Genomic DNA, 18,883 nt, shown 5'->3' with positions numbered 1-18,883 from the left:
GCACTTGGGAGATAATATTTACTTCAGACAGAAATCTTTTGGATTATATTTTCGTTTATTATGAAATTTGGACAAATAATGGACAGTATTGCTTTGTGGCAGCAACAAGAATTTTAAATTCATGCAGTATTTAAATTTTAATAAAATCCAGTGGACCCCCCCAATTTATATTTTTGTGCTTTTTAATGTTTATACAATAGGAGGTCCAGGACCACACCAAACCCCCCTCAATTTGAAGACTGTATGTAGTTGTTTTATAGTTGTTTGGTCCTATAGTGAAGGACATGGATTTTAACATTTACTGTACAACAAGTTTGTTTACATTATTGCTCACTGTTTGTGTCTACACCAATATCTTACCTTATTAGGTCAAAATCTTTTTTCTTTAGAAGGATGATGTATTCTTGAGAAGAGGAAGGAAATGATGTCTCAGTCTAATGATAAATTTGATGATATAGGTCTAATATATTGCTTCCCTTTATTCTGTCATGTTGTATTATGTTCGTCATTTTGATTTTGAGATTTGTAACATAAGAATTGTTCTCTCTTTTTAGAGATACTTCCTGAAACAGTCTAATACACTTCAGACAAATGTATAGTCAGCAATACTAAAAGACAGAAATAGGCTAAAACTGAATGAGGTTCCTGCTTTTATATATAAATGTGTGCATGTGTACCAAAAAATGTATTTAGCTTGTGTGGGTGTTTGTCCAGATTTTTTATTTATTCTCGGAGTTCTCAATTACAGATGTGTTCGCAAAAACGTAGGGGGAGTGAGAAATAGGAAATGCAAACACATATAGGATATATAAAAACATGCTTTTCACAGCAACTTCTCAGAAATGCACCTAACCACTGACACCTAAACCAACTAACCAACTCACAACCAATCCGGAAAGAAATGTGCAAACACACAGTTGTGTGTGTTTTGTGTGTCATTTCAAGACTGTCCTTAATAAAAATAAAGACCTAATAGTTTGTTTGTGCAAGCAAGCACCTTATTATGACGTCAAGGTACATGTTATGCGATTATTTCCCTCTAGCAGGATCTTACAACATGTGGTTAAATTTTTTGACCTATACGTCAGACTACGCATTTATAAATGTAGAAATAGAAATAGTTTCATAAACATTATGGTTTTAAAGATATTTTGGAGCACCACACCCTTACCCTATAACCCAACCAGTTCTAAACCATATAAAACACAAGACGCAAGTAAAAGTACAGTCGCAGGTATTTATTGCATAAATTCACCCAAAACAACAGTATTAATGTATTACAAGCAATTTGCGTTGCAAACCTTGTGGACTGAAGCCATACAATCATTTTATATGAAGAACTCCATGAATGCAATGCACATGATCTTGCGCAGTGTTGGGGAAAGTTACTTTTAAAAGTAATGCATTACAATATTAAGTTACTCCCAAAAAAAGTAACTAATTGCGTTACTTAGTTACATTTCATGGAAAGTTATGCCTACGTTTTTTTTTAGTTACTTTTGCATTACTTTTTCTTGGCTGAGGCTTGATCTCTTTCAGGCCTTGCAGGTGTTTTTTATGACTGAAAAGTTCTGCATTCAGAAATTGCATATTTCATCACAAAAATGTCGAGCTCTGGCCTGCTATCTCAGTTTCTGACTCAAATGGTTCCCACACAGGCATGTACGCATATAGTGCATAATGTTAGTTTAATTCAGTACATAATTTTTTCTAATTATGTTAAACGAATTAAATTATAATTAGTAGTAGAATTAATGAAACTTAAAAAGTAACTTGCATTACTTTTTTTTTTAAGTAACTCAAATATTAATGTGTACATTTAAAAAGTAATGGGTTACTTTACTTGTTACTTCAGAAAAGTAATATTATTACGTAATGCACGTTACTTGTAATGCGTTACCCTCAACACTGGTCTTGCGCATGGTCTTCTTCAAACATAAGCTGGAATATTAGACCATGATGCAACAATCAAATGGGTTGGAGGATATGTTGGTAATTTTTGTTATAAAAAGGCGTTTTGTAAATGACTTAATTTGTTTGCAGACTTGACACCTACAACCTAAAAGCTTTTCTCAACAGTGCAAATACACACCTGTGTATGTTCAGTAAACACTGTGACATGATTATATTTATATTAATTATTTATAAGATTATTCTCTCAAAATCTTTTTTTTTAAGGGTTTCTTATAAAATAATAGGTCATTGACTTGAGCAATGACTGATTTAAATAATAAATACTAAAAGAATGAAAGCTGATGAATGATAAAAAAATGAACAATACACAATTAAAATACATTAAAAAGCAAGTTTTATTTAAATTAAATAAGTTAAATAAAATACACATTTTATTCCTTATAATAGAGAGAATATTGTATTTAAATAAAATCAAAATCCCTGAAATAGGTACAGTATAAATCTGTTTTACAATGATATTTAAAAAATAAATATATTTAACATACATACTCGAAATGCTTGCAATAAATTAAATAGTACATACCAAATATCTCATAGGACCCAGTCCATGATTCATTAATATATTATTTTTATATAATTATCAGATTCCTTATAAAGCATTATTACCACAAGCACGATCTGTAACCATGTTATTACAGTAACATCAGTATAGGATAAACTTCTTTGGAAAGGTAAAAAAGTGATTTAAAATAAATATAAATATGATTTACAACCTGAGCTTAAATAAATAATCTCATTAAGCATATACTTCATTAGAATAAAACAGTAGCATATAATGACAAAACTTCTATATGATTCCTATAATTGGAAGAAAAGTAGCTGCCGTATCAGAAATTACTAGCACATCTATTTTGCACCGCCTGAAGCACGTTTAACCTGAAAAGCTATGTGTGAGACATTACTGAAGTTCTCAAGCCTCAAGGTTAATATTTCTGTGGATACCTCGAACCTTTTGTATATGTAGGTAAACCAGTATGCTCTGCGATCCAGTGGTTATAGTTGGTGACTTTTGTGTAAACACCGGGGTTAGACTTTGTTGCACATTCTTTTCCCCAGCTGATAATACCGAATAGGAACATTGTGTTACTCATTTCACACAGCAAGGGCCCTCCAGAGTCACCCTGAAAGAAGAGGATGCACAGTGAGATACGCATTTCTTGCAGTTGTCATACTTATATCATTAGTAAAATAGGTTTATGGTTACAAACAAAAATGTTTTGGTTTACCTGGCAAGCATCGTCCTCCCAATTTCTGCCAGCTGCACAAAACATGTTATTGCTGACTTCATCCTTGCTGTAATATTCATTCTGGCAAACGTTCTGGGAAACAAGCTTCACCTTAGCAGTTTTCAGATGCCGTGAGTAATCAAAACCACCTTTACAACAAAAGATTGATCAGATTTATGCTTGTTTCATGTTATCTCACCTCATAAAGCATAAATTGTAAAATAAATATTAGGTTTTTATTATAATGTTTATTAAATGTAGTATTTTATATATAAATATCAAGCATAAATTGCATAATTGTATATATCTAAACATACATTTGAATGAACGTGCATTAGAGCAAAGGAAACAAATTAGCTGAAGGTTAACTGATTATTTCAAAGACGAACAGAACTTTTAAAGTAACACAATGACTGCCAGAATATCTTGCAGTGATATATTGTGATCTTTTAAGTCCCTGTACTCTACATCATACAGTATCATCAACCTCAGATGCCTAATGGTGTCATGTTTCATATCAAAGATTTGGACACATTGTGTCATCTTATCTTACTATCGTACGAGCGTGATCTTTGTTATTGTGCTCTCATACACTATCTTTGCATACATTGTGTGTCATCCTACCGTTCTTATATCTTCCATAGCCAGCAATCTCACAGTAGAATCCCGAGGGAACCATTTGTTGGAATGGGGGCAGGCACGCGGTCCTCACAGAATTTGTCTTTGTAGCACATTGTCCATCACTGTTCACTATCTGCAGCAGAGCTGGATGCAAAGGGGTTTTCATTACTTTTCCATTATTCAGTTATTCATTGTCTCGTATTAGTAAACGTGAGGAAAACATACCGATGTCATGGTTGTAGTTTTCAGTTGTGTAGTCGAAGTCAGGATGGACCACAAGTTTGCTCACCATGAACTTCTGCTCTTTTGAGTCGGTTTCATTGATGGAGTTCTTTCCCAAGTAAACAGAATATTTGTGTATTTTTGTTCTTTTACTGTTTAAACAAAATAAACAATAGCATTTTAATTCACACATTTAACCAACTGACTAATTGTCGTATTCTTCAGTTAAGAAAAGCTTAATATACCCTGCAGGGAAACAGTGGGCTGCAGTGAGGACCCAGCATGGAGAAATGAGAGTTCCTCCACAGCTGAATCCTGGTCCAATGAAAATAGATGCAATCCAAGGCTGAGACTCAATGCCTGTCCTTAACCCTCCAACTATCTTTGACATACGGGGCAAGTTTCGCTCGCCACATGTTAATTCTGCAAAATGCAACATAAAGCCAAAACAGTCAGTGATAAGAAAACAAAAGGCTAAAGCCTGTAAACATTAATGTAGAGATCAGGTTTGTCCCAACAACTACATTATTTAGTCATTAATAAATACATGTATTGATGTTTTGCAAAATGTACAGCACAAAAAGATGATCAAAATTTTACCTGTGTCCTGTGGTGGGTCCGGTTTTGTTGGGCGCATGGCTACATGAGCAAAAACAGGTTGTGTTAGTTTAACTTAATCTGTTAATTTTTTCTCTGACTTTGCCAAAAAATATATAGTATAAGCTTTTACTTACTCGGTTTTGTTACTTTGGGAATGTCACAATATTCACGTACCCATCGATATCTTTTCCTCACCATACACCATGGCTTAATGCTTTTATCAGGATTCCTGAAAGAGCAATATTTACATGGATTTTGAGTATCACTTGAGTAATGTATAATTTTTTTTAAAAGGTTCAAGTCTCTGTGTGTAGACAGTGCAGGTTTGCTGCTCAATACAATGAATCATATAGCACATCAGAAAACACTACCTGCAGTAGTTATGATTGCAGCGTTTAAGGGAAGGAATTGGTGTTTTGCTTGGGATGAGATTCCAGTGCACACATCTCCGTCCACTCACTGTTACTGACACTTCAGATTCACTGTCATCGGAGAAGCACTCATCACCCCTTCCTGAAAGAACAAAATGAAATATAAAAATGCCACAAACACAACCTCATCTCATATCAAAACTGAAAGAATGTATTCTTGAGAACACCTCAATAGATGTTGACAAAAGCAGAAGAGACGTACCTTTATGCTGTATTAGATTATCGGAAATTCCCCTATGCCTAATAGGCGAACGTTGGTATGTCTAAAAAAACAGGAAAATAAATATTACATTTGTGAGTCAGAGTGTTTTTAATTAAAAGTGATAGTTGCCCCCAAAAATAAAAATTCAGTCATCATTTACTCACCCTTGTGTTGTTTAACTGAACACAAAGAAGATATTTTGTAACCAAACCGTTTTTGAGCGCCATTGATATCCATAGTAGCATTTCTATCTATCCATTCCTACAATGGAAGGCAATGGTGCTTTTGTTTCATGCTTCATTTCAAATAGTTTTCTTTACAAATTTGTGTTCAGTAGAACAAAGAAATGTATACATGTTTGTAACAACATGAGGGTGAGTTAATGAAGATGAACTATACAAAAAACTGGGTATTACTGGCAACTAGCTGCTATTATAACTTACACAATAAAAAATGCTGGGTTGTTTTTAACCCAGGGCTGGGTCACTATCGGACAGAACACAATGCTGGGTTCAAATGACCCAACTGCTGGGTTGTTTCAACATGGTTGATTGACAATAACCCAGCAAATTTGAACCCAGCAGTGTGTTCTGTCCAATAGTGACCGAGCCTTGGGTTAAAAACAACCCAGCATTTTTTAGAGTGTAGATTTATGTTATTTATTGGCAACAGTTTGTTGCAGCTGCATAATTACAGCAAATTTTTGCAGTGTACCATTAAAGACCATTTCAAGGAAGAAGACTTTTTTTCTCTTACCGCGTCAGTTGACCACAGAGCACATGTTAACAGTAGTATGCTGAAAGCGCACTTCATCTCGACCATTAACCAATGTTTCCTTTTTTGGAAACCTAAAAAAAAGATTTTGAAGAAGTGAGAATGTGCATTCGTGAGAACCAACTTTAAAAGGCATTGTTAAAAGATATAAATACAGTATTAAGTAAAATGAAATTGTAACACAATCTGTGAAAACCTAAAGTATTTTTTTATGATATACTGTTCTATAAATAAAATCCCCCTACATGGTGTAAAGAACATTCTGTCAAAATATAAGCTTTATATCTTAAATATTGACTGAGTAAGGTCATCATGTCAAAGATTAAAATCATATAGTGAAAATGAATGATATTCCTGATCTCATAATTACATTATGAGTCTTTAGACTGGATTTCACAAACATGATCAGATATATGCCAAAAATGAAACAAAACAGAAACTTTAAAGACTTGAGCATAATAGGTTAATCTGTGTTTACCTTTTAGAAAGTATGCACTAAGTATGTTTTCTCTTTTGCTTGCAGCTGTCTTTGTTGCCTTGAGATGCTGTTGATCGTACAGGTCATATGCTGCTGTGTCAGTCAGTGTTTCTTGTTTTATAGTAATGGTTGCGTGATTGGCTGGGGAGTGCCTGGCCTCAGGCAGAATGGCACATGCGCTTTGCTGTAAACAGTAAGATTGTTGGTTGTCTAAAAAACCCCACTGTGACTCAGACTTATTACACAAGATATATTGCCTTTTTAAAGCCCATTCAAAACCTTAAAAAGGAAATTGTCCTTATAGGGAATTTGTTTCTATTAAGCAATGTCCATCATTGTGTTTTCTATAATTGCCCTGTTCATTTCACAATATATTTTGAGGAGAGATATATCTGTTAGCAGATACCCCAAAAATTTGAGTCACATACTTTTCATTAGGACCTGAGGCGGGAGGATAATAAGGGACGAGGATAATAGGGGGCACACAGATGTGTACAGTTCCTCATCTTTGTTACGGTTCTGTCTAAAATGCTTAGAATTACTTCATAAGCTATAGTACTGAGGTAGTGGTAAATGGTTTAACATGCAGACATTGTGCAAATATCAATACTGACATGTTCTGCTTTTCACAGACACCTGGTTAAGTCACTGACATCCTTGTCAGGCTGATTTCAATCTTAAAACAACCTTGTTTGGGTTTAAATGTGGCATGATGAAATAGCACTTCTTCATTCTTTATTAGTCTATTTATAAGCAATTTACTGTAGTCCTATACCTTTTTTCTGGATGGTATACTAAGATGGGATAACTGAAGGGGGGGGGGGGGCATTTTAATTCCAGGGCCCCACACTTAACCTTTTTGTGATTTAATTCCTGCTTCTTTTAATTTATTTATTCATTTATTTATCACGGCTACCTATATTATTCTCTGTATTGGGCCTATACACATTCGACTTTCACTATTAACTCACCTAACAATCTTAATATGCCTGATAATCACAGGGCTGTCATCCATTCGGGCTAACAACTGAAGTCTCCTGCAAAAAACAAAGTGATCACAAATTCGGGGCATGAGACGTTGACATTCTGTCCTACTGTAAATGAATTTAATTTTGTTAAACCTGCAAGATATATAAGGGGTTTTCACGAATGAAAGACCCAGAGGAGATGATCTCATTATCTACTTCAATACCTTAAGAAATGTGCAGACACACATTTCCTGTTCAAACCATGACTAAACTTCCAGAGTTGCTGTCTTCTGGTTTTTAGTAAGTCTCAGCTAAATGATTGCATCACTTTATAGCTGCCAAATTTGGTTGTGTGTGTGTTCGTCTTTTTTGTGGAGAAAAAATAAACAATACATTATTTGACAATACATTATATCTGACAATACATGATGACACCCCAAGTGGATTTGTAAGTCAAATAACTTAATACAGTGGTTCTCAAAACAAAACATTAAATTATACAATGTAGCCTTATTTTTCTGAGGTTTAATTACACAGAATTTATGATAAATGTATTTTATAAAATGTCATAAACTAAGGACTCAATACATACTAATATGTTGCATAATGTTTAAATGGACCAGTAAAATAAAATCCATAAAGGTTTCTGCAATGTTAAGGGATAGAAAATATTTTTTAGCTGGTCTAAAAACAAGTAAGTGGAAAGTTTGTGGGTTAATTTCCTGTAAGAATGTGTTGGTTTATAAACCTTTTCCTTTGAATGATGTAAGTGGCATACATCTATTCTAACTTCCTTTATTTCTAGAAATAGTTGCATGTTTAGAAAATGTGCAGCTGGATGAGTTTTTGCAGTTTTAGCATAGGCTTAGACTTAAACATACATGTATAAGGAAATAGGCTTAAACTTGCATATCACAGTTCAAAAATAAAAACATGTTACTGATGCAAAGACAAGTTAGGGTCCAACTAATAAGATACAAAAAGGGAAAAAATGTTAAACTCTTTTGAAATATATTTCATCATGTAAATAAACAAATAAAGTTAGGAAAAACATATCTTGTTAAAAATGTTTGTACATGATGCCACAAAATGTATTATTACTTTATAACTACAAGTAGAAATATTTGCGTGGAATATTTTCACATAAAGCCACCAAAATTTTTTTTTTCAAATAGTATTATGTTTACGTGAGACCATTTATTCAGTGTATCCCACCTGCGGCCTAAAATGTTGAACCACTCCAATCCCCCTTGAACCTGCACAAGGCAAATGGATTTGGAGAATACACATATGGTTTTTAAGAGAGATGTTTACAATGGTAAAATAATAAGATGTGCTTTTTGTCACTAGTTTTAAATACTTGATTGTTTAGTATTTAAAAAAAGCATTGTTTAGTTAATAGATCATTTAATTAAAGATAAGTATTAAGTCAGGAAACCCAAAACTATCAAAACTATCAGATTTAGTGCAATTACAAAAGTTGATTTACAAATAATTTCAATTTATTTACATAAGATGTTTTGGTTATGTGGGCTTCTTTAGTCTTCAGTGCCATCTCCTGGACATGTGAAGGGTTGACGACCACGGCAGGATGTCAGCCATGTTCGACTTGATGCGAAGATGCGCAGACATCTCGGTGAATGATACCAAAGTACCACGAGAGTTATTTCAAAGGAACGTTTTCGAATCTCTCTCGCGGTACTTTGATGTCATACCGTTGAAATCTGAAACAGTAGGCTTGTTCAAATTCATGCGGCGTCGCAAGATCCGACAGGGGATGACGTCAAAGTTCCGCGAGATCGTGTTAAAAGCAGATCCGCTCTCGCGGTACTTTGACGTCATCCGCATGTCAGTACTTGCGGTGACAGGAACTATGCTATAAAAATAAATTAAAAAAATATTACAAAAGCTTTAATTAAATACCAGTTAAAGATTAAATTAACGGCTGAAGTGTCGTATATAGTTGTATACAGCAAATACAGATGATTCTTTAAAAAATATATTCCTGTTTTGCGTCTCTTTTTGTCACCGAATACAATTTTCTGAATGCGCTCGCTGAAATTGCTGACATGAGATCTACTTCCATACTCTAGTACACTCTGTTTACGGTGTGTTTAGAGCCGACTGATGCTAAATCTGAGTAGTTGTATGAAAAACACTAGGCTAAACCTAACGCACCGCGCGCATGCGCCTAGTACTTTGTTTCGATTCTGACTGGAGTAGCAGCCGATTGGCGTGGCCGCAGTCCACAACATTATCAAAGAAGTGCGACAATCACGATTTAACAAGATTTAGTTTGTTTGTTTTCCAAGTGCGGTTTGATCTATGTTTCATTGTGACTGGGGACATGGAAAGCTGACACTTGAATCCTTGTAAGATTGCAGCTCACCGTGAGTTGTTTACGTGTAGCTAGTTAGCCAGTTAGCAACAGATCTGACAGCCGATCTGACAGGCGTTTAAGAATGAAATGGATACCCGTGATAGTTCATATGGATTAGTACGTTCATTTAACAGGTTCATCGGTTCTCCACATCATATGTGGTCGGTTCGAGCAAGTTAGGAACACAGATCGAAACAAGGTAGGTCACTCTCGCATTAGCTCGCATCCTAGCAGTGCAACTATGAAAGCCACTTTAATGCTATAACGTTAGATGAACGCTTTCACTTTTGGATCATCACTGACACGGTAAAGAAACCTTTAAACAGTTTGTCTGTATGGCCTACGTGTTGATCGCGAAACGCGAGGAACTGTCATGTTAAATGCAACCAGAGAGTTTTTGTAACAGAAGTGTATGATTTTCCCCGATGATATTGTATACGTTTGTGTTGTTCAGATGGAGAAACCTCCTTTTAGACAGAATCAGGTATGTGGCTCTTGGATCATGAAGGAGAGGCTTGGAACAGGAGGATTTGGCCATGTCTACCTGTATCAGAATCAGGTGAAACTCTGCTACTGATCTTACTGCAGTAACATAGTCATATAGTTGCTCAGCCCAACAACAGAAAGTTTATTGTTTAAACAGCTTTCATTTTTAATAATCAACTTTATTTCTTGCAGGAGAACTCGGAAAAAATAGCTGTGAAGCTCTGTCGCCTTGAACTTAATTCCAAAAACAAAGACAGATGGAGTCGAGAGATCCAGATAATGAAAAAGTGTGTACATCCATCGCAATTTAACTTTTTACTCGTTTTAAGGTTTTTATTTATTATTATTATTTTACTTTACTTTGATCTATCTAAAAAGGCTAGTCAACTTATCACTGTTTTTCAGGCTAAAGCACCCTAATGTGGTGACAGCAAAGGATGTGCCTGAAGAGATGATGCACATTGCTTTGAATGACTTACCGCTTTTAGCCATGGAGTACTGTTCCAAGGGAGACCTTCGAAAGGTGTGCAGTTTTGTATAGCATTTCAGTCACTTATAATTAACTTTGTGTGTAAGATGCATGAGACAAATTTTTATATTCCTACTTACAGGTGCTTAGCAAAACAGAAAATTGCTGTGGCTTGAAAGAGAGCGAAGTGTTGGCTTTACTGAATGATGTTGGTAATGTGTCATTTCTTACAACTGTATCATTTATTTTTTTCAATATTTTATTATCAGTCTTTAATAGTGGTATAAAACAGAGTCTTTGATTCATTTCAGGTTCTGGGATCCAGTACCTCCATGAGAATAAGATCATTCACAGAGACCTAAAGCCAGAGAATATTGTGCTACAAGACAACAATGGAAAGGTATTTGTTATTCAGTGGTTTGACTGTTATTGTTGTATATATTTTTTAATCTCAACCAAATCTCTTGTTTTAATGTCTTTGCAGCTTGTCCACAAAATAATAGACCTTGGCTATGCCAAAGACTTGGACCAGGGCAGCCTATGCACTTCATTTGTGGGCACTTTACAATATCTGGTATGTGTCGGCATTCATCAGTCAAAAATATTAGTTTTTTACCGTACCAGTCTTTCTCTTACCAACAATAGTGACATCTAATTTTTAGGCTCCAGAGCTGTTTGAAGGCAAGTCATATACAGTCACTGTGGATTATTGGAGCTTTGGCACCATGGTCTTTGAGTGCTGTTGTGGATTTCGGCCTTTTCTTCACAATCTCCAGCCTGTGCAGTGGTACTTGTCCTAAAAACCTGATTTTAAATAATCAAACATAATTCTTGTTATTCACACTTTGTACTATGGTCACATTTACCGTTTCCTTTTCTAGGACAAGCAAAGTACGAAACAAAGGCCCTAAAGACATAATGGCTGTGGAAGATATGAACGGAGAGGTCCGGTTTTCTACCCACCTTCCGTACCCCAACAATTTAAGCAGGTAGCGAATGACCTTGCTTTACAGTTAAGATTCTAACTATTTCTCCTAAGTTGACTCATTGTGTTTGCTACTGTAGGACACTACTGAAGCCCTTAGAGGAGCTGTTGCAGACGATGCTAAAGTGGGACCCGGTACAAAGGGGTGGAGGACTGAATCCAGTCACAAAACAGGCCCAGTGCTTTGCTCTTCTTGAACAAATGCTGAACATGAAGGTTTGACATTGGCACAAGTGCTGTTTTTTCTCATTCTTTTTTTCTTTTCTGAGGTATGGGGTAATGTCACGATTATGAAATTTGTCTGATAAATTGTAACAAATATAGCGATTAATTGCCTGTTTTCTGACTTGACGATTAATTGTCTATTTTATTGCTTTGAAATTTAATTCTCATAAAAAATTTTCTTTGTTTATAAAATAATTTCACACGTTGTGCTTATTTAAATTAAATATTTTGTGCAAGGTTTACCTGGCAGAAAATATTAATACACATAATAACACATATTTAAAAGTAATCCGATACTGTTTTATTTGTACAGGGGGTGCAGCTCCCCCTTGTGTATTTTAGAGAGATGTACAATCATTGCGGTGATATGAAATCCTCACAATGAGGTCAAACAATCGCGATGAGACGATTATTTAATCATTGTGACAGCCCTAGTAAAGTGCATTTTCTTTATATAATGTCAAAATTGCCCCTGGCACCAAATACACACGTAAGGATGTTGTTTAAGCTCATACATTTAAAGCAATGCTGGTTATAATTGCTCGAGTATAGCTTGTGATGTGGCCTCCACTGTGTGTTTTTTTTTGTGGTGGACAGAAAGCCATTGGATGGTAAGATAAGTACCAAATACATGTTAACACATGCTGTATTTGTAGGTTGTGCACATTTTGAACATGACTACGACCCAGGTTCACTCATTTCTGCTCAGCCCAGATGAAGGGCTCCTCTCCCTGCAACAAAGGATTGAGGCGGAGACCAAAATTGAACTTTTAAATCAAGAGCTTCTGCAGGAAACTGGAGTCATGTTAGACCCTAGGAAACCTGCTGCACAGTGTGTCTTAGACGAAGTTGTAAGTCCTTTAATTGTTTTTTTCAAAAGCACCTTTTTAGTAAAACACAAATGCTTCATTGCTTCTTTGTGTTTCTGATCAACAGAGAGGATGGGATAGCTACATCGTATATCTGTTTGACAAGAGCTTGACCAAGTACTTAGGACCTTTAACAGCCAGAACACTTCCTGAAAGTGTAAACTTTATTGGTATGAATGTTTTTGTGACATTGCAATGTGATAGGAATGCAGAAGGATTGGAAGCGTTGTTTTGTAAAGGTTTTTGTAGTTTTTCTATAACCAAAATCTTTGTTGCAGTGCGGGAAACCAAAACCCAGCTCCCTCTCAGTGCTCTCAAGAAGGTCTGGGGTGAGGCAGTAAGCTACATCTGTGGCCTTAGAGAGGACTACGGTCGCCTCTTCCAAGGCCAACGTGCAGCAATGTATGTTTTTGTGTGTTAAGCTCAAAACATCCTTTGATTTGGGACTAATTAATAATTCAGTGCCATTTTGGTGTGTTTTTTCTTAGGTTAAGCCTCCTTCGTTACAACACCAATCTTACTAGATACAAGAACATGATGTTTTCATTTTCCCAGCAGTTGAAAGCAAAACTTGATTTTTTTAAGAGCAGCATACAGTATGACTTGGAGAAATACAGTGATCAAATGCAGTATGGCATATGTAAGTCAGTATGTACCTAACTGTTTGAACATCCATCATTGTAATTTATACGGCCGATAATCTGAAATGACCTTTTTTGCAGCCTCTGAGAAGATGTTAAAGGCTTGGCAGGACAATGAAGAGAAGGCTGCTGCATTTGTGCAGGTTCTGTGGATAAATAATGCCCATTAGTTTTTACTTCAGAACTTATTTAAGCGTTCTTGTACAGTAGATGGTTTAAGCAACAATTTAGTGTTTTATTCTCTATTTGAAGGTGGCAGAGATTGGCCATTTAGATGAGGAAATTATGGCTTTACACTCAGAAATAGTTGAACTTCAGAGAAGCCCTTATGCTCGCCGTCAAGGAGATGTCATGGAGCAGCTGTGAGTATATTTCTTTAGTTATGTCAAGTTTCTTAGAAAATATTTTTTTAATCGTTTTAAATCTTTTGTGATTTAATCATGTCTGATCACAGGCAGGATAAAGCAATTGAACTCTACAGACAGTTGAAGGCTAAATGCAAAAGTAAGTACAATCCGTATTATAATCTCATAAATGTGTTCAATTTAGGGCTGTCAAATAAAAATTCGAATTTTTTGCAGAAAAATGCAGAAAAAGACAGCGTGGTTTCCGAGTCGGAGTGGATCTTACACCATTACATTTTAAAAGTGCCGTGGCGCTTCTTTGGTTATTGGAGCATTAACTGGAATTGAACCGCAAAGTGAAACTTAGATGACAAATTAGCATCATCTGCATCTAAATGCAATTTTAAAGTTTAAAATAATTTTAATCCAACTGATCAACACACATACAAAGCGCCACAATACAGCTGATTGCTTACCAACATTAAAACCGCTTTAAATAATAACCATAGGTTTTATCTTTGTGTATCTACAGAGTCCGCACCACCGCGGATGAGAGAGTTGCAATTATTGTTAACTGAAAGATCTTTTGACTTTCACATGTCATGGGCATTTAGAGATGCAAGTTTTTCATCAATATAATCTGCGTGAAACATTATAAACATGATGATCATCTGCCGACTCGACTTTTTCAGCACATCTACTACGTTATTACAGAGAGTCTGCTTTATTAACGGCTTTTTGTTCGCTCCGAGTAAGCTAAACATTTTTGTTCTGTACTTTTTAATCATATATATTTCTACATATTTTCGACACAGGATATAATTTAAGTTGTTGTGGATAGTATTTAAGCTTTTTATGAAATGATGACAAAATCTAAGCAACTAAAAATGATCTCTCAAGCTTAATTTAGCTTAAATAATAATTAATTTGTTTCATACTTTATAAATACACGTTAATTTATCTTACGTTACTAACATATTATTGAAATGCCCTTAATATGAATTGCGTTCTGTATTGCATTCATTTTGTACATTTACAGGTGCATAAACCCTGGAATTTTATTTAAATAAAACTCGTTTAACAAAAAATATGTGGTGCTTGATTTGTTTATGTTATTGAGCCGTTTTGCTGCGCCCTCTTGTGGGCTTAGCAGTGTTTTTCTCCAAGAAAAAGTAGGTATTTATAATTCGAATATTATTGTTTTTCAAGTACGAAATTCGAATGTATTTTTTCAGCCATTTTGACAGCCCTTTCAATTGTTAGAGAAGTAATTCTGTTGAACTAGTGACCGTAAGGTGAATAATGTTTGATGTTTAAAGGATGAGTCTCTGTCTCCCCCAGTGCCAGACCCACAGCATGGCTACAGTGACAGCTCAGAGATGGTAAAGGTCATTGTACAGACTGTCCAGAATCAAGACAGGGTGTTAAGAGATCTATATGCACACCTCAGGTAAGAAGCTATTAATATTAAAGGTTAATATTAAAGGCTTGGTTTTACATGAATGAACCACATCAAAAGTGACCTGTGCTGGCAAAATGAGTTGGAACAAGCACATATGGAAAAAAAACTTCAAATTATCAAATATCAATTTTAAGAAAACAGATTTAACAAAAAAAGGTTCAAAAAACAAAATCGGATATTTTGCCACAAAAGTTAACGAAACATTCAATCACAGACATAACAGATTATATCTGCATGAATTCTTGTCAAAATAGTTTTTAATTCCTGTATGTTTTAAAACCAAATTGTCAGACGTGTATGCATCTTTGTATAAGTTAAGCATTAAAGACGGTACACCAGAATATGTACAAATAAAGATCTTTTTAGATGCTTAATGACTATTAAGAGCATTGGGTTTAATTTTACTTATTTTCATGAAATCCTCAGTTTTGACCAAAACCGACATTTATACTTTCTTTTGCCTTTGCTCAAAATTGGGTGTGCATTCCGACAGCACGGGTTAGGTCACAAATAACAATATTTATAATTTGTTTAGCACCATTAATCAGGTATTTCATTTTATAGCAACAAATGAGAAACATCACAAGCAATTTGCCAGACTGGAACTAAATATATCATGACACTGCCAAGTTTCAAAAGCAATTACCAGTATTGTTACATAAATGTAACCCAGTCTGTGAAAACTCAGCTAAAGTCATTTTTGTAATGTACTGTTTTCTATATAAAATCTACATAATAATGTAAAGAACATTCTATGAAAATGTAGGCTTGATAGATTACGAAACTTTAGCTTGGATTTCACAGACAGGGTCACACATATACTATAAAAGGTGTCTTGTTTTGTTTCAGTAAAATACTTTTGAGCAAGCAGAAGATTATCGACCTCTTCCCTAAAATTGAGAAGACACTGGAGAGTATTAAGGAGACAGACAGCACTGTCATGCAGATGCAAATCAAGAGACAGAGAGAGTTTTGGCACTTACTAAAGATTGCCTGTGTAAGTCACCAGATTTTAATATCTAGGCGCCAAACATGCAATGTTTACTATACCACTGTATAGAAAACATTTTTGATTAGTTGACGCATACTGTATTTATTCTTACATATAGTATATACTGTCATACAGCCCTAGTGTGTGTGATGTACTAAATGTGTATTTGTCTTTAGGCACAAAACATCCCACGAGGCCCTGTGAGCCAGAGTGCTGAGATGCCCTCCTCGCTGTCAACATGGAATCAGACTCAAGCCAAGTGCTCTTCTCGTCCACCCATGTCCCTGCAAGTGCCACAAGAGGGGTACATTTCAATACCTTGAGTGATTTATGCATAAACTCTGTTCCATATTTTTGTGAGCGTTCTGGCTAGCTGGCTTTTTGCATTAAAGGAAAAATCCTGATGTGAAGATTGTTCAAAACATTATGATAATCCCAGAATGCACTGCAATGAGTAAATACTTTTCACCCAAGTTTGAAAGAGCCATTTTATACAGACTGATTATAAATATGTGTATTTAATTACATATTGATAAGTATTTGTAAAAAGCTCCATCAAATGAAAAGTTTTGTGCTTAAAGGGGCAGTGTGTACATTTTAGCGGCATCTAGTGGTGAGCTTGTGAATTGCAACCAACGGCTCAGTCCACTGCTCACCCCTTGCTTTTGAAACGCATAGAGAAGCTAAAGTAGCCGCCACCGGGAAAACATGTCATCGACGGAGACAACTTAGTAAAAAAGTTTGTCCATTAAGGGCTTCTGTAGAAACATGGCGGCACAAAATGGCGACTTCCACGTAAGGTGTACATAGATAAAAACGTCTCATTCTAAGGTAATAACATAACGGTTCATTATAAAAAGGTCTTTATACACCCCTGATAATATAATTTTGTATATTATTTTGCATTTCTGTCAAGAGATCCTTTTAAAAATTACACACTGCACCTTTAAAGGAGTTTTATGTTGTTAGATTAGCAACATGCTAATGCCACAGATCCTATGTGGAGTGCTGTTTGGTGACAGTTCTGTTGTTTATGTGTGGATTTAGAATAGGGCTATAAGCCATTTCTATTTTTGAAAATTATAATTTAACATTACTCGAAAACATAGAGATAAAAAGTTTTTTTCTGCCACTGTTTTAAACTAGAGTGTTTTTGTTTGCAGTGAATCAGTCAATCATTTGCTTGAGGAGAATCAGCGCTACTTGAGCCAACTAACCAGTTTACTGCAAGAAGCATCTGATGAGAAATCAGAAAGCATAATGGTAAGTGCTTCCTTTAGGAAACTTAACATAATCACAGTTTGTTATCAGGAAATTCTGATCAAATACGATTCATGTTATAATGATCTTATTCCAATTTAAATAGTAAATTTTCTTTCACACAGACTCAAGACTGGAGCTGGACTAAATATGAATCGCTGGTTGCTAAATCACAACGTTTGTAGAGTCAGGACATGCTATATGACTCAGTCATTCTTTAAATACATTTATTTATCATCACTGGGGTTTATGTTTATTTGTATCAGTTGTTCATCATAAAATATGTATTTGTCTGTATCTAAATTCAGTTCAAATCACATTTTGTAGTGGTGTAGCAATCTTGTATATTTTAAGGATGCATTTTAAATCGACATAGAACCAATAACATGCAAAAAATCCAGAAATGTATTTATTTACGTACATCATAGTTCTCTGTATGGGCTGATTGTACTTTCATTTTAGTCGGTTAATTTGTTTGTAGTTCAGCATCTGCACTTTAAAGGCTCACTGTGAATGTTCTGAAAGGTGTAAGATCAATGAAATTGGTCATGTCAACTAAGTTACTTATTGAAATATTAATAAATGAGTGAGACTGTAAGTAAAGGTTAGTATTAAAAAAAATAGAACGCAGTGCAGTGATGAGTTTGTTTTAAGGATACCTTTGTAATGATGTGACACAAGTCTGTGTGAAAATTTGTGTTTGGAGATGTACTTCCCAACACTCTTTTGGCAGTAATAGAAACCATTTTTGTCTTTTGCACCAGAAAATGGTTTCTAAAGAGTGTGATTGTCCATCAGGTTGTAGGAAATGATTTTAAGTGAACTGTCATACAGACACCAGTGAAGTGTCAGCTGTAACGGAATCAGATTGGTATCAATGAAATTCATAATTATTTTATTTTTCATATGAATTTAGCCATTCCCTTATCAAGTCACATTTTTAATGTTTTGTTCCAAAGATGATCAGCACCCCAGAAGAGTAACAAGTACAAGGTTTGCGTATTTCTTTGTTATCTGGCGATAATTCAGATATGGGTTAAAAAAATGACATCTTATAACAGAACACTTAAAGTTTTATGTGTTTACTGTGTACATGACAAATAAACTGTAATTAAAGTGCTGTCCGTTATATCATTTCTGTGTTGTGACAAAATGCTTGAATGTAAGGAAAATAAGAGTGCTAAATTTTATCAGAGTAATAAGTGTGTTGTAATCCCCATGTAATGGCCAGAATAATAATTACTGTCTGTAAGATAAGGGGTTTTCAATCTGAGA

At 35.0% G+C, this 18,883-nt stretch overlaps 2 protein-coding genes across 2 annotated transcripts; one reads left to right on the top strand and one right to left on the bottom strand.

The window, feature by feature from the left end:
• Positions 1-2,297: 2,297 nt before the first annotated feature.
• Positions 2,298-6,683, bottom strand: plaua (plasminogen activator, urokinase a). The gene is made up of 11 exons (XM_065297547.1): positions 6,529-6,683; positions 6,033-6,124; positions 5,277-5,337; positions 5,015-5,156; positions 4,778-4,872; positions 4,644-4,682; positions 4,289-4,466; positions 4,047-4,195; positions 3,825-3,965; positions 3,201-3,349; positions 2,298-3,095 (listed from the first exon to the last, which is right to left on the bottom strand). Exons 2-11 carry the CDS (start codon positions 6,096-6,098, stop codon positions 2,898-2,900), a joined length of 1,218 nt encoding a protein of 405 aa, XP_065153619.1. The 5' UTR covers positions 6,099-6,124; positions 6,529-6,683; the 3' UTR covers positions 2,298-2,897.
• A 3,002-nt stretch (positions 6,684-9,685) lies between these two features.
• Positions 9,686-18,728, top strand: chuk (component of inhibitor of nuclear factor kappa B kinase complex). The gene is made up of 22 exons (XM_065296733.1): positions 9,686-10,075; positions 10,331-10,435; positions 10,555-10,649; positions 10,768-10,885; positions 10,974-11,043; positions 11,143-11,231; positions 11,316-11,405; positions 11,494-11,618; positions 11,713-11,820; positions 11,897-12,032; positions 12,698-12,892; positions 12,978-13,080; positions 13,189-13,312; positions 13,399-13,550; positions 13,633-13,694; positions 13,804-13,913; positions 14,006-14,055; positions 15,237-15,345; positions 16,207-16,354; positions 16,525-16,652; positions 17,512-17,611; positions 17,734-18,728. The coding sequence occupies exons 2-22, from the start codon at positions 10,331-10,333 to the stop codon at positions 17,791-17,793; spliced, it is 2,277 nt and encodes a 758-aa protein (XP_065152805.1). The 5' UTR covers positions 9,686-10,075; the 3' UTR covers positions 17,794-18,728.
• The last annotated feature ends 155 nt before the right edge of the window (positions 18,729-18,883 follow it).

Source organism: Paramisgurnus dabryanus, chromosome 20, assembly GCF_030506205.2.
Source record: "Paramisgurnus dabryanus chromosome 20, PD_genome_1.1, whole genome shotgun sequence".
Classification (NCBI taxonomy): domain Eukaryota; kingdom Metazoa; phylum Chordata; class Actinopteri; order Cypriniformes; family Cobitidae; genus Paramisgurnus; species Paramisgurnus dabryanus.
Note: the sequence above shows the minus strand (reverse complement) of the source record. Positions and strands in the feature narration are given on the sequence as shown.